The sequence below is a fragment of the Pyxicephalus adspersus genome, chromosome 2 (genome assembly GCF_032062135.1).
Source record: "Pyxicephalus adspersus chromosome 2, UCB_Pads_2.0, whole genome shotgun sequence".
Classification (NCBI taxonomy): domain Eukaryota; kingdom Metazoa; phylum Chordata; class Amphibia; order Anura; family Pyxicephalidae; genus Pyxicephalus; species Pyxicephalus adspersus.
Genome location: NC_092859.1, coordinates 17,203,536 through 17,218,291, shown reverse-complemented (window position 1 = coordinate 17,218,291; position 14,756 = coordinate 17,203,536). Strand labels below are relative to the sequence as shown.

At 36.9% G+C, this 14,756-nt stretch overlaps 1 protein-coding gene across 4 annotated transcripts in view; it reads right to left on the bottom strand.

Annotated features, from left to right (window-relative positions):
• Positions 1-1,685: 1,685 nt before the first annotated feature.
• LOC140323010 (uncharacterized) overlaps positions 1,686-14,756 on the bottom strand; it is an 18,353-nt gene continuing 5,282 nt past the window's right edge. For 2 of the 4 annotated variants that reach the window (XM_072399721.1, XM_072399719.1), the window contains exons 4-13: positions 14,221-14,277; positions 13,020-13,061; positions 12,319-12,369; positions 11,185-11,301; positions 9,749-9,790; positions 9,043-9,120; positions 8,079-8,132; positions 5,216-5,364; positions 3,646-3,746; positions 1,686-2,889 (exon numbers count right to left, since the gene is read on the bottom strand). In XM_072399721.1, coding sequence (XP_072255822.1) covers positions 2,757-2,889; positions 3,646-3,746; positions 5,216-5,364; positions 8,079-8,132; positions 9,043-9,120; positions 9,749-9,790; positions 11,185-11,301; positions 12,319-12,369; positions 13,020-13,061; positions 14,221-14,277 — 824 coding nt within the window. In that variant the 3' untranslated portion in view covers positions 1,686-2,756. The remainder of the gene's footprint in view (positions 2,890-3,645; positions 3,747-5,215; positions 5,365-8,078; positions 8,133-9,042; positions 9,121-9,748; positions 9,791-11,184; positions 11,302-12,318; positions 12,370-13,019; positions 13,062-14,220; positions 14,278-14,756) is intronic. The other 2 variants (XM_072399720.1, XM_072399722.1) reach the window with 2 other exon arrangements.

The following is a 14,756-nucleotide window of genomic DNA, read 5'->3' as shown; positions in this document are numbered from 1 at the left end:
AAATGATGATACATCAATATGAATTCGTGTTCTTGTTTTTGTGGGATTCCTGTCATCAGTTATTGTATTGTGGGTTATTGCAGGATGTCAGTGTTTGTAGATGGATTTCACTATGAAGACACAAAGATTCACTTTTTCATCATTCATCATGTATTTGTATTTAAAACTTTGTTTGAAGTTGTCATCCTCATAGCTGTGCCAATATCAGTCCAACCTTCAGTTTATATCAGCTGAACATGTTCCAGGTAAATTGTTATTACCATCGGGTATTTATATTGTGCTGATATATATAACGCAGCGCGGATTAAATATCAGGTCATGTCATCTACTATAAAGGAATGTTTACACTAGATCAGGTCATGTGACCCACTGTAAAGGAAGCCTATGCAAAATTAGGTCATGTGACCTTTATAAAGGAATGCCTACTCAAGATTAGTCATGTGACTTAAAGAGGAAGTAAACTCAAAAAAGGCCAAAACAAAAAAAAATGCACTTACCTTCAATCCCACAGTGAAGTTGATTGGTCCGGAGGTCTCTTCCATCAGGGGTGCGTTGTCCCGAAATCCATCTTCAGGCCGGCTCTCCAGGTGCTGCCATCTTCTCCTCTTCTTCCAGGTTTTTCTTCCCCAACTACGTCACCTGATCTCACGCCTGGGTCGGGTGACGTAGTTGGGGAAAAAGAACTTGCTGATCTCACTGCACATGTGTGAAATCGGCTTTTTTACTTCTGCGCTTGCCCAAGCACCCAAGAGCCTTCCGAGATGTGTGAAATAGGTATCCCGTGATGCTTTGCGCTCCCATTCATTCTCAATCGCCTGGGCGATCAAGAATTAGGGGCTGCGCCCTTTTTTTTTCATATGAGCCCCTCAAATATGGAAAACAGTTAATTTTTTTTCAAAGGCATCCATAGCCTGCGGAAAGACCGCTGCTTCCTCATAGAGAGCAAGAGTCCTCCTATTCAGCAAGCTGGCAGGCGATAGGCTGTAAGACTTTACAGACCTTTTGACGTGCCCAGTATTTGATTGGCTGATTTAATCACGGTGAGTGTTGAATTAAGGTTTACCTACTTTTTGCTCTGTATGTAAAACAGCGGTCACCAACCTTTCGGACCTCACGGACCACTAAATTCATAATTTTAAATCCTGCTGATTTTTTTAATATTGAATTTTTATAAAAAGATAAACACATTTGTAAAATAATGATCTTCCTAATGGTGCTGACAAGGACTGTGGCGGCTCTGATTCATTGATCAGCTCACGGTTATGTGAAGTATTACTATTGTTACTATTATCATTAGTTACATTATCTTTGGTTTTACTAAATATTTGCAATATATTTGTTTGCTTTTTCTCACTCATTATGGGTTTATTTCATTTAAAATCTAAGATCAAACAAGAAATGATAGTTATCAAAGTCAAACTATTTGATGCCATTAGGTATAACAGTTATAGAAAATACACAGCTAACATACATACTTACTTAAAAGAAAATCTGAGAAATAAACAAATAAAATAAACAATCCGATGAGAATCATTATTCGCGGAGCGGGGTGACTGTTGTAATGGTGGAAACAATACTGAATACAATACTGAACAATACTCAATAATAAATACATTCTTCCTATCTTCATAGCACACCTGACCATCTGCTGCAAAGAAAGAAGCCTTTAGAACAGACTATAAGTCTCATGATTAAATTACATTGATTTATTCCACTGTACATCATATAATATTTTAGACATTTATGAAAACATTATATCCTTTTATTTGTGATAAAACATGTGTGGGCTTATTTATATTAAAAAAGCAAAGCACAGTCCAAAGCAGCAAAGAGACAAAAATCCAAAGGTGTCACAGATGTGGCTAAATACACAGAAGTTTAAAACAATAGGCAAGTTCCCAGTATTCTATGCAGAAAGTTTACATCTGCCAAATGGTGCTAAAGAGATTTATATACAATAATGTATGAGATGTGGGGTGTAATGGGTACAGGTATCTGAAATCAGTTTGTAATGCGCTTGTATGCATTTTGATTAGGCTGTGTTGGATTAACCTTGCTCTAGCAATGCAATCACATTGATTTTTATGGAGATGGTAAAGCAAAGGATAAACTGATCTTAAAATTAAAAAAATGCCCACAATCCAGTCTAATTAAAAATGTATTGTTTTTCTTTGTTTCTTTTCTTTTCACCTACAGCTTTTGCCAGTAACAAAGTTCCTGTCCTTTGATGACAACGCTCACTTACTGTAATGTATTAATGGAAGAGAAATTGTCACCCTAAAACAGAACGCCTTATCCTCTCCTATTCTCCGTAAGTATTGGATGGGGGGTTCTGTTATCCTAATAAATGTTGTGTATATTAGCTGCACAGGTCAGGATCACCTAAAAATTGTTTTTATTTATTAAGAGGTAGAACAAAATGCATTCAGCGGTATGTGAACAGACCAAAGGGAACAAATAAGAAAAGTTCATCAATAGGGTTTACATATACTTAAGTTAATTCTTCCGTAAACCTGAATTCCATGTCTCTTAGATGCTTTTTTCCTAATTTTACACTGATACCGGAGAACATATATATATTTTCCTGTTCAAATACTTTTCAGACTTTTAAGACTTAGCACACCCTTTGGTTTGATGCTCCTGGAATCATCTGGAATGCATGCAGTTCAGTTGGACATTAGGAGTTACAGATAAAAGTCCGGTGTCCAGTCGAATGTATCTCGAGGAAGTAGTATTGAGGATAAAGAACTAATATCTCAGCAGTCTGCCAATCTCTCACAGATGTAGTCAATGTTAGATGTGCAGTCCAAGTCATTCCATCCCCCGGTTATCATCTCTGTACAGTGCTCTCGGTGTCCAAAATTGTTTGGTTCGCCACTATTCCAGTTTCTAACAAACAAAATTGAAATTGCTAGAATTAGCACATAAACCTGTTTATTTATTGAAGTCTTTTCAGAACTGCGTGTGATTGACAGTCTTGCCATTAGGCCACCATGAGTGAAAGCTACATGTAGCATCTCCTCCAAGGCAGCAGTCCATTAATAACTACACAGCAACCTCACTGCCAGTCTGAACTTAGCTTTCAGTCAGAATTTGTAGGAAATTTTGGGCAGTTTTACCACTCAAATGCAAAAAAATGGGTAATATTGGACTAAATAGCCCAGTTTTATATCTGTTTTTTTTTTAGGCAAGTGGGTGGGGGAAGCCAAAAAGCCCTTTATCTCTTGTTTTGGTGACCAATCCATTGGATACCAGGACAAACAAAGTAAAGACAAAGACAATAATATAAATTTGTCAAGGCTATTAACATTTGTCAAAAGAAGAGTGAGGACATCTTCCAGTGAGGACATCTATTTTACTGACAGCTATCTCAGATGAACATTTTCCTCCCTTTGGAAGTATTCTCTCATTTAACTACCATAATTTATCCAACACTAAAAACTTCAGGTAAATTTTAAAAAAATATAACAACCTAAGCACTTCCTTTTTGAGTATATATTTGACCTTTGGCTATCTGTTTATGAAGAACCTATAATTACTACATTATTTCACCAATTCAGGCAAATTTTATTAGATTACACTCATGCAATAAAAACTAGCATTGGTCTTTTATTAATTGAATGCAAACTACAGATTACAGCTTACGTAAATGTTGGTGCAGTTCCATCCACCCATTTCCAAGCCATAAGGACTCTCCTCAGCCCAATCCAATACCTCTTGTTACCAATTCTTGTCAGTAGCAGATCCTGGGAAAAAGAAAGGAAACGTTTCAAAAACAAATAAATATTTTACAGATAATGTAAAACACAACTGTAAATTTTACTATCAACCTAGAAATAAAAATGACAGGTGAACTAGTTCAATATATTATTGTATTGTATAGAGAAAAGTTGATTTGCAAAACACAATAGCTAAAGGTCGATCACCACTGTGACCCATCTATGGAATAACACAAAATGACCACCCTTGCAAACATCACCCACTAAATTATACTGATTGTGTCAACATTGCCAGGTTTTGTGTGGATTCAGATATCTGGCCTGAAAGTATGGGTCTGCTAGTCCACAAGAGACAAAGATTATATACATTTAACAGTTCTCTAATAAGAATCAGCTATGCCACCAACATACTGGTCATTGCATTGAGTTCTATGGCTAGCTCAGTATAATATTACAGTGTGTAGAGAAGTTTTTTTTACAACCAGTGTCCCTCCGAAGGTTGCCAGGGGTTCCTTGAGCAATGAGCAATTTGTACCTCCCAGGCCAGTTACAACTGACACCATTGATCTTCTTGGCTATTTAAAAGGGAGAAAACTTTTAAAAAGGGAGGAAACTTTTTCACTGGCCAACAATGTAAGCAACATTCGTCTTACTGAAGATATTACATATTAGCCACCAGGCTAATATACTATGAATTGGGCATATCATAAATATTTGCAGGGGTTTCCTAGACCTAAAAGGTATTTCAAAGGGTTATCCCTAAGGTTAAGAAAATCTTGTATAGTGCATTGAGTTCTTTAAAAGATATGTCTTCCTAAAAGAATCACTTACTGGTTATCTCATGTGAGAAACATTGGCAAAATAACACACCCATGTGTTTAAAAGACAGACACTGTTTAAAAACAAAGAACAGCTTTTTTATATATTAGTGTTCAGCCCTCGCTTTTTATGTCTTGGATTCTCTAACCATGTGATCCCTCTGCCATAATCCCCCTATATTCACTATGGCATTTTGAATGGTTCTGCCACCTCTTTGTGTGCTCTAGATCTTCCCATTTTAATTCTCTATAATAAACTGTAAACGAAGGAAAATATAGAAGGAGAGCTGATACCCTCATAATTGTTACAGGATACGTGCAGAAACTATTCTCAACCTTTTTTCACATAATGGAACCCTTAAAATAGGGTTCAGATCTTTGGGAAACCCTTCTATAATTTCTATATCCCCAGCTCACAGTTATTGGTGTGGTGGTCAGTGGAAAGAATGCATTTTACATTGCTTACCAGTGGAAGAATGCCACATTTACCAATAGCCAAAAAGATAATTGGTGTCACTTTTATTGACCTGAAAGTTCCAGACTGCTCATGACTCAAGGAACCCCTATGAACCTCTGGAGAAACCCTTTGCAGCTTCTGGAAGAACCCTGGTTCAGAAACATTTACAATATTCCCAAAGAGGCCCCAAAGAACAATCACATGGAATGGCGATGTATTACCAGTTCTTTCTTATTATTTAAGAGAAGAAGAGTAGAACCCCGATTGATGCAATCTTGCCTTGACTCCTCCCAGATCTTATGGGATTTGGAAAGATAATAACAGGTGCCCTCCAAAAGGATCCAGTCAGTTGGGCAGATCCTGCAGAGACCTTTACAGAAGACAGAAAAGGGGAAGGAATCTGGTTACCCCCAAAATTTCATCTCACAAACACATTACTGAAGAGAGAACATCAAATGAGCAAAGAAGCAATTCATGTGTATAGCACAAATTGTTTACTTGTTCAACTAAAGTTTAAATATTGCACAATAACCACTTTAGCATGTAGTCATAGTCACTGTACAACTGTTAAAAATTGATAAAATTGGTAATCCAAGTTTAGCATAGGTTCTGCAAATATGACATTTAACAAATATTTCTTGCAGGTGTATATTCCTTGTTTAACATTACAATGAGTGTGATGTAATGGCAATACTAATAATAACATTCACTGCTTTTTAAATGTGCCCCTAATATCTCTAAACTCAGTGATACATTGGCCCTGATTTATTAAAGTTCTCCAAGGTTGGACAGGATACACTTTCATCAGTGAAGCTGGGTGATCCAGCAAACCTGGAATGGATCCGGTCCAGGATTCAAAGCATTTGCTAGCAAATATCAAATTACTTTGATGAAATCCATTCCAGCTAGATCACCCAGCTTCACTGATGAAAGTGTATTTTTTCCAGCCTTGGTGAGCTTTAATAAATCAGGTTCATTATTTTCTGCGGCGTAACTAGTTAGCAAATTAGGTGTTACATTATAAGAGGGGGTGCTGAGAGGTTCCTGGCTTTGCCCAGAAAGAAGGGAGCTAGAGTTATGAAATACCACATTTATTCAACATATTCCCCCATGAGACTGATGCACTGAGTACAGCGTAGTTGCAGATTTTCTAGACCGTTCAAATAAAAGTTCTTTGGTTGGGCCGCAAACCAGCTCTCAGCAGCATCTTTGACGTCAGAAATGTCCTCAAAACGTTGCCCCTTCAGGTGTTTTTCTTCAAATTCGGGAACAGATAATAGTCCAAAGGGACCGGGTCAGGTGAGTAGGGGGGATGGTGGACCAATTGGAAACTCAAGGTGTTTAATATGGCAGCCATAACATTGGACGTGTGCGGTGCTTCGTCCTGCAAAAAAAGGATCCCTTTGGTCAACTTTCCACGGCGTTTCATCTTAATTGCCTTCTTCAGCTGGTCCAGGAGGTTATATTAATACTGTCTGGTGATACTAGAGCCCTAAGACAGGGACGCCACAACTTTTTAGGCTGATTTCTGGGTTCGGAACTTCTTCGGCCGCAGGGAGCCGCTGTGGCCCCATTCCTTTGACAGTTTCTTGGTTTCAGGATCATAGATGTGGAGCCAGGTTTCATCCTCAGTCACTAACCTAGCCAAAAAGTCCTGTGCAGCTTCAAAATGGGCCAAAACAGCTTTGGATGCTTCACCTCGTTCCTTCTTCTGATTACTGTTCAAACATTTCGGCACCCACTAGGATGTCTAGGATAGTGGTGAGATGTCAAAGATCTTTTTTGCGGATATTTGCCTGACCTCAATAATCAGCTCATGGACAGCATCGCAGGTTGCCGGGTCAGCTGAGGTTGGGGGGCGCCCACTGATTGGCTCATCTTCAACGGTGGAATGCCCAGTTTTGAAATGAGATATCCAGGTTTTGACAGTGCTGTAGGAAGGACACTTCTCCCCCAGTGTTTGTGGGATCTCAGTGTGAATGTCCTTTGCTGACTTTCCCTGGAGAAACAAAAACCTAATGACGGCCCATAACTCCAACGACGTGAAACTTGCTAGTGCCTCTGCCATCACAGCGTCTCACTAAAAGAAAAAACAGTTTTAAGAATCGCCAAGACCTGATATTTGCACAGTTACATACTAAGGGCTGTCATATGCCCCCACACTCATTTTTCTATTTTAGCTGGAAGGTGGCAAAGCCAGGAACTTCTCAGCACCCCCTCTTACAATCCTTATAAAAGGCTTTTGGAGGATCAGTTTATTGCTGGAGGACAAAAGTATAGATATTTTTGTTCTTCTCCCATTCAAGTTGCACCAACTCAGGGACACTTTATAAATTCAAAGAGAGCACACCCCTGGCCCTGATGAAGGAGGGTATGGACTCGCAATATGGGTAGACTTTTCTCGTTCCATGATGATTGGATTCCCTACACTACACAAAACCTGATTAGGCAGCTGAGAGAAATGTCGAGTTGAACACAACTAACTTCTACTAAATATACCATGACCTGAATAAAGAAAAACCTTCACAGACATGTAAAAATGTGCATAGGCTTTGTAAAATATGTTCAACATTTATTGCAAAAATAATCAGTTTTCCACAAGCATTATTGATGGATCTTCATTTAAAAGAAAGTCACCACTATATAAATATGTATATGGATAAACAACTGCAGCCGGTGTATATAAGTTAATAATACAGAGCTAACACATTTCCAGTGCACACTCCTTCTAAAGACCCTGAGGAAGGAGAAATGGGCCCAGTATGATGTGCCGGTTACAGATGTTTTAGTCATATGTATTTGCCAGTGACCTTAAAATCTAGATCTAATTTTTAGTATATTGAAATAAAAAAACATATTTCATGAGGCCTAGGTTCTTTTTCTTTATTAATTATATAACAGTTTTCAGTCTATATGAGGATCTTTCAAGTCTGTGAGATCTTTGAGACTCCATATCTGAGGGTAGTAGGCTGCCGCTCATGTGTATATTACCACATCAGATTTTGGATTTTACTTGGGTTTTTCACACAGCCATTAAAATAGCCATTCAAAGTAGTTATAAAAAAAAGTCAGCTTAGGACTTACCCACTGCTCTTTTAATGTTCATAATTTCTGTTTCGATGTTGTCTATTTTCTTTCCTGAAGAAAAAATAGATGATCATGTTACCAAAAGGTATTTTACAGTCCCAGGCAACCCCTGATCCACTTCATAGGACCCAGTCAACCAACTGAACATTTGAAAGAATTGAAGTACAGGTAGTCCTCAAGTTACATACGAGATAGGGACTGTAGGTTTGTTCTTAAGTTGAATTTGTATGTAAGTCGGAACAGGTTCAATATTTTAATAAATGCAAATAGGACAGCTGTTTGTCTCAACATATTATTAGGCATCATGGTGTCAGTTACTGTATAAAATCCTTATTGTGAGTTAATCAAAAACAAAGCAAAAAAAAAACAACTTTATGGAGCCTAGATATTCTGGAGCAAGCTGTGCTTTGATATGCAAAAAGAAACAACTGCAGAGATTGTCTTGGTCATTTAAGATTTACAAGAACTTGCAGAGGAGCTCAGTTTCAGCCATGTTTAGCAAAAGACTTCTTCTGCAAGTCATGCAATCTGCCCTCCTCCCCCCATCAAGCCTGCAGGGAAGCTCCGTTCATATTTAGGAGTCGTCTGTATGTCGGATGTCCTTAACCCGGGGACTACCTGTATACACTTCATATACAGCATGAAGACCAAGAGTAGACCAAGCTTTAAATGAAGCTTGTTAAGAGCATGCATGCTAAGTAATGTGTATCTTGTCAAACTTCATGGAGATCACAGAACTCCCATTGATAATACCTCCATCTTTGTTTCCGATGCCTGTACTTGATGGATTGATAGTCAAGACATGACACAGGTATGTAAATCATGAAGATGAGACTATGTGCAATTTGTATGAGTACCATATTTTTACCCAAAGCTTTTACAAAAGCCTTGAAAGTTGTTTATATAGAATATTCATTTCCATCTATTAAAACTAGTTTTATATAAATTGATATTTATTTACCAAAGGTTTGGTTCAATTGTCTTCGTTCTTCAGTCCCGAAATCACTGTCTATTCTGGCTGTTTCCTGGATTTCAGACACTATAACGTAACAAGTTCATAAGTTAACAATATTGGCAATTTTTTTTTATTAAAACATGCATGACGAACTTGAAAACATAAAAGTGATTCTGGTGCTCATGTAGACAAACCATATTTGCATTTATTATTTATAGAAGCTATTGTCATATCACATATTAGTCAGTATTACTACTGAACAAGTACGATAAAATCAATAGCTGAAAAAGTAACAAAAAGATAACAGTAAAGCATAATAAATGTCTTTCACTGCAAAGCCCGAAACATGGCATGTCAACATTTGTGCATGCAGCAGAACCTGATTGGTTTATATGTTGCCCCTCCCTCTCCCAGAACTATTCATAGCTAATGGATAACACAAGTTGATATCCAGAAGAACACAGTACGTTTTATGTTTTTTTGTAAAAATATATTTTTTACAAAATTTCCATAAAATAGCATATTCACTTTACTGACTGCCCTGATCTCCTATCTCTCTACTACCAGTGCATCTCCTGGTATTTGAATTAGTTTTTACCCCGACAGAAAATAAAAACTGCACTGTATTGTGTCTTTTAAATTTTCCTGAAGTCCAGCTTTAAGTTTGTATATCAGCCCTGAAATTTTCATATGACACTGTCGTGCTACTTACCATTCAGTTTTATGTCGGAGAGTTGATTGGAAATACTGGGATCTGAAATTAAATCATAATATATAGAAAGATTTTAGTTCTAATTGTTTATGTCTGATGAACATTATATCAAAAATCCAAGTCCTACTTTGTACTTTTTATATATTTTTATACTAAATATATATTATTATATAGAAGATTCTGTGGTTACACGAGTACACATTCATTATTCCATCTGGAGTAGCATTAGACAGCTCAAGTGCTGCTGTTAATTGAGAAGTGCATATATTATCATTAATGGATATGTACAGACAGTACTGAACACATGGAAATAGGTCACATCCCACTGCTGTGAATGTCTGACTGACACGGAACTTCTAAGAGTTCCCAGTACAATTTATTAAACCCTATGATTAGAGCTTAAATCTGTTCTTAAATCTGATGTTAATAAAAAACAGAAATTAGCCAAATGTCTGTGTCATGTTTTAGTTGTAACAGCTATATTGATTGCCACTTTACTATATTATAACTTCGTTCAGTTAAAAAAAATGATAGCATCCTTTATCCCCAGTCTAACCAGGACCAAGGAGCAGGTTGGTGCAGAAGAGGTGCCCACCTTGGGTGCTGTGCTGGAGGCGGGTACAGTTGCGGTAGGAGCCTCTCTGTGTTCTGCATTGCCTGGCTGTTCCCTGCACATTGCAGAACCAATTTACAGAACACGTCAGTCCTACAGATTACACTGGGTAAGAATGGATGTCTAATATAAATATTGGGGATCCACTGTCAATGTGACAACTGTCTACCCTATAACATGACATGACTCTGAATCAACAGAGCGAGATGAGCCAGCCCTGTTTGTATAGGTTTAAGAATTCATCCTACTGAGCTCTGATGAAAAGGGAGTTATTTTGGCGCCCGAAATGCGTTGTATTTGTTGCTTTTATACAATCAATTGTGATTCTTTTCATAATACAGTTTCAAGCTGTTTTCTAATCCCAGGTGCATTGGACAGTGCTACTCAATAAGCATAACAACCCAGTTCTGCCTTTCATATGTTTGTTTGTGTTATGTATAGGTTGTAATAAAAAACTAGCTTATTTACCTTATATGAAAACTTTTACAATTTGCATTCATTCATTTTTGTAGGAATGTGAAAATTTAATATGTACCAGAATCATATTATTTAACTAGCAATTAAGACAATTGTTAAAGTTAACTAGTTAAAATCTACTTTTTAAATGTGAGAACAAACAATAGTTATGATAACAATATTATGTTTTACCATAACTAAATCACCCACTTTACCCATCCAGCCATATTCACTTTCCAATCTTATTAAAAAAATAGCAAGGTTGAAGCTATTTAAAATCTTTCGGCAGTCTAAATTACTGTGGTTTGAATCCTGCATTTTATTCTTGAGCATTGTAAAAGTAGTCTGCAACTGGAACAATACTCACAATAAATGAACATAATGATGATTATAAGTATGAGCATCAATAATATGAGGATGATGCACATCACCAAGACTAATTTCATTAATCTTGACCCATGGTTGTTTTTACTGTTGGGCTCATCTAAAAGACAAATAGATAAAAATTTAATAAATTTTAAAACACTGACCACACATGCATATCAGCCCAATAAATCCTCAACTGAGAAAAGTCTTCATCAAACAAAACCCTGTACATTGTTTCTCTTTGCTCCCTCTTTGCACTGTGCACATACCAACCTAGAACAACAGATCTTTCTATTCCCCTACATCTTCATGGTATGGGTCGGTTGACACTGGACTATGACACCTATATGAGTTTGTTGGACATCCCATTGTAAACCAAGAACGTTAATTTGGAGTTGGTGCGACTGTAGCAACCTCCACATTTCTGGGAAGGCTTTTCACAAGATTTTGGAGTTTGTGAGGTTGGGTTCTGATGTTAGATGGGAAGATCTGGCTCTCGATGAGTGCTCCAAATCAACTTAAAGGTCTTCAAAAGTATAAGTGTAAGGGGCAGGTTTCCCAAAATTTTTTACCATAAAGCATATGATAATTTCAAAGGAATAAATAGACTATGGCCAACGTATTGATCAACTTTTACAGTAATTAAACCCATACAAGTATGACCATCTGCATATAACTGTGTATAAAGTCCTCTACTATTTTTATAAATGCTTTTGAAGGTAGAGTCATAATAGTAAAATCATTGGTCAAGTTTTTTCCCTATCTATATTTATGTAGGTAAGGTTTCCCTTTACCTCTTGATTGTGTAGAGGGGGTATATCTCTCTAACACCTTTTTGTAGAATGAAGATGACCTTGGTCATAGAAGTATGTCAAAAACTGGTAAAAAATCTCTCCAGTAAATACATAGGTAATATTGAAATATTGTCTCATCTTTTTTTCATCTAGGTAACAAATCCTATGGAATGTAAGTAACAGGGATAAATTTAACTTTTAATTTAATTTAATTTCTAATATCAAGGGGTGTGCGGTAAGGTTAGAACCCTCAAAAGGCATCAATGTTTCATCCCCCTGCCCTGATGCATTTTTAATGACTGTTTTTAATATACGTTAGGCTTTAAGGATAACTGTCTTACCTGGCAATTGCTTAAATGCTGAATTTACAGCTGGAGATGAGAAATCAAGACCTATTAAAAGAGAGTAAATTATTTCAGTAAATGTGCTGTAGTACTTTATATAAACATGTCAAACCCATCTTGTGGCATATATCTGTACAAGACGAACCTCATTAATCAGCGTCTTATTTATTTACCTAAATTTTAGAACATTTTTAGAAGAGCATTTCACTGTTACATTGGTCTCTCGCTTTGCAAAGGCCAACTACCTCACCAACATGTCCTGGATTATAAGAAGAACCAAATCACCCATGTGGAGTCTCTATCAAGATGCCATCCATGATGAGAACTAATCCTGGTCCCCTCCATGGCAAGGTTAAACAATTACCAATTTTGGGTTACTCACAAATGATTCGAAGATCCAAGGAAAAGTCTTTCCATACGAATGCAAAATTGTTCCACAAACACCCCTGTCCAACTGGGTTTAGGCTGAGGGTAGGTGATATGACTGTCCTACATAGATTTCATGAACGATTGCTTTGGGCTCCCTAAAGAAAGCTATTAAACATGCACATAAAGTTTTCATATTATGCATGTCTATAGAAAGATCTTTTTCGTAAAAGATCCTTAAGAAGCCAGATTTTCTACTAACCATCCTATCTCATTTTCCAGTGCAGTTCTGAAGGCTGGTTCCAAGCTGAACAACACAAACAAGTACTTACCTATATGAGGTGGCTGAAACAACGGTGCAGGTCTCGTGACTGCTGAAGAAATACCAGATATTAAAGAAAAAAGTGAGGGGGACCTCTATGGGGATAGAGGCACAATATAAAAAAAAGATTAAAAACTAGAAATTAGGGAAATCATCCATACATGCTCCTGTTTATAACAATAAAACTGTAAAAGAATTCCTAATCATTTACCACTACAATGAAACCAAATGTTTTATTTTAGTGGATGTGCATGACTAACACTATACAAGGTCAGTAGAAACACATCACAAGCCACCTTTGAAACGTTGCCATAGTATGGGAGTCCTCCCTTCTCTAAATCCTAAATTCTAGTATCAGTTACATGAAGATTGTATACAACAACCTGTCACATAAATATAAGCTCACAAATGAGTTTCATACCTTTGAGCACCTTCAACCACAGTTTATATAATAAAAACTTCTCATTCTATCAACCAATCACCAAAACAGGAAATCCCCCAACCAAAATTTTCCAACCAACTTGTTAAAAACTTCTAAACTCCTAAAAAGAATTTCTTTCCTTTACCAAACCCTACACTCTTCTACTTGCTCCTATTCTTGCAGTCTACCTGTCCTTTGTTCACTTTAAAAGCCTCAAATTATTACCTTAAATGTTTCTCCTCTTCCATAGGACTATTTCTTTCCTGCATTATACCCTGCACGCCCCCCTTCGTGCAGCCCATCTTGTCTTGCGTTAGGGCTAATTTGGCAATTACCCAGTGCCTCTACCAGCTTCATGACCCTTCCTGATAGAATGCCTACTATGTGGATGCATAGATGTGGGGACTGGACTGCTGTGTGTTTGGGGTCCACACTTCATACTTGCCAGAGCCCCATTTGGCCCTTGCTCTGGTCAGCTCATGGGTAAGTTGGTAGTCAACTACTGGACAGAAAATCCCAATTAGCTCCCTTTTTTATTATATGTTCCTACTATTATTATAAATTTATCATTGAGTGGTAATAAAAACCTACGGAACAACCAGCTAATAATGTTTACTTGAACAATGGTGTGTGTGCTTATCTTCATCTATCTAATAACATCGTCTAAAAAAAACATCAAATGTTTTATGGTATCATAAAATCAGACATCCAATATATAAAAGGTTATAACTAAAAAGTAAACATCATAAATGTATAGAGTTTGTTTTTTAAAAAAAACTTGTATGTGTACCTGGAGCAACATTAGGATGATCCTGGGTATGACTGAAGGTCACAGGTTTAGGTAAATCTAAATAAAACACAATAAAGAACTCTGGTCAAAACAGTTGAATACAGAAATGTGACCAGTTCTAATAATGAAGTTTCTATGTTAGTAAATAGGAGTGATGCTTTTTCGAAATCTGTCTTTCACAGGCCCTAAATGCCTGGTTCTAACCAAGTCAATACGAAACTCCTTAAACTTGTTCCATTTCTGCTAAATATCTACCTAAATCTAAATTCTGCATTATAAGTTCAGCTTTTGACATGTCCACTGCAATATAAGGTTGCATTTAGTTATATCAGAAAGTTTTTATTGTAATATATTCCAATTGCATTACAATTCTTTCTTTCTTCCAATATTTTTGAAGCAACATTGACCTATTGGGCCAGATTTATGAAAACTCCCCAAGGCTGGAGAAGATAGACTATAATAATTGAACTTGGATGATCCATCAAACTTTGTCATTAAATGTTTTTAATCCTGGACCAGAATTATTCAAGGGTAAA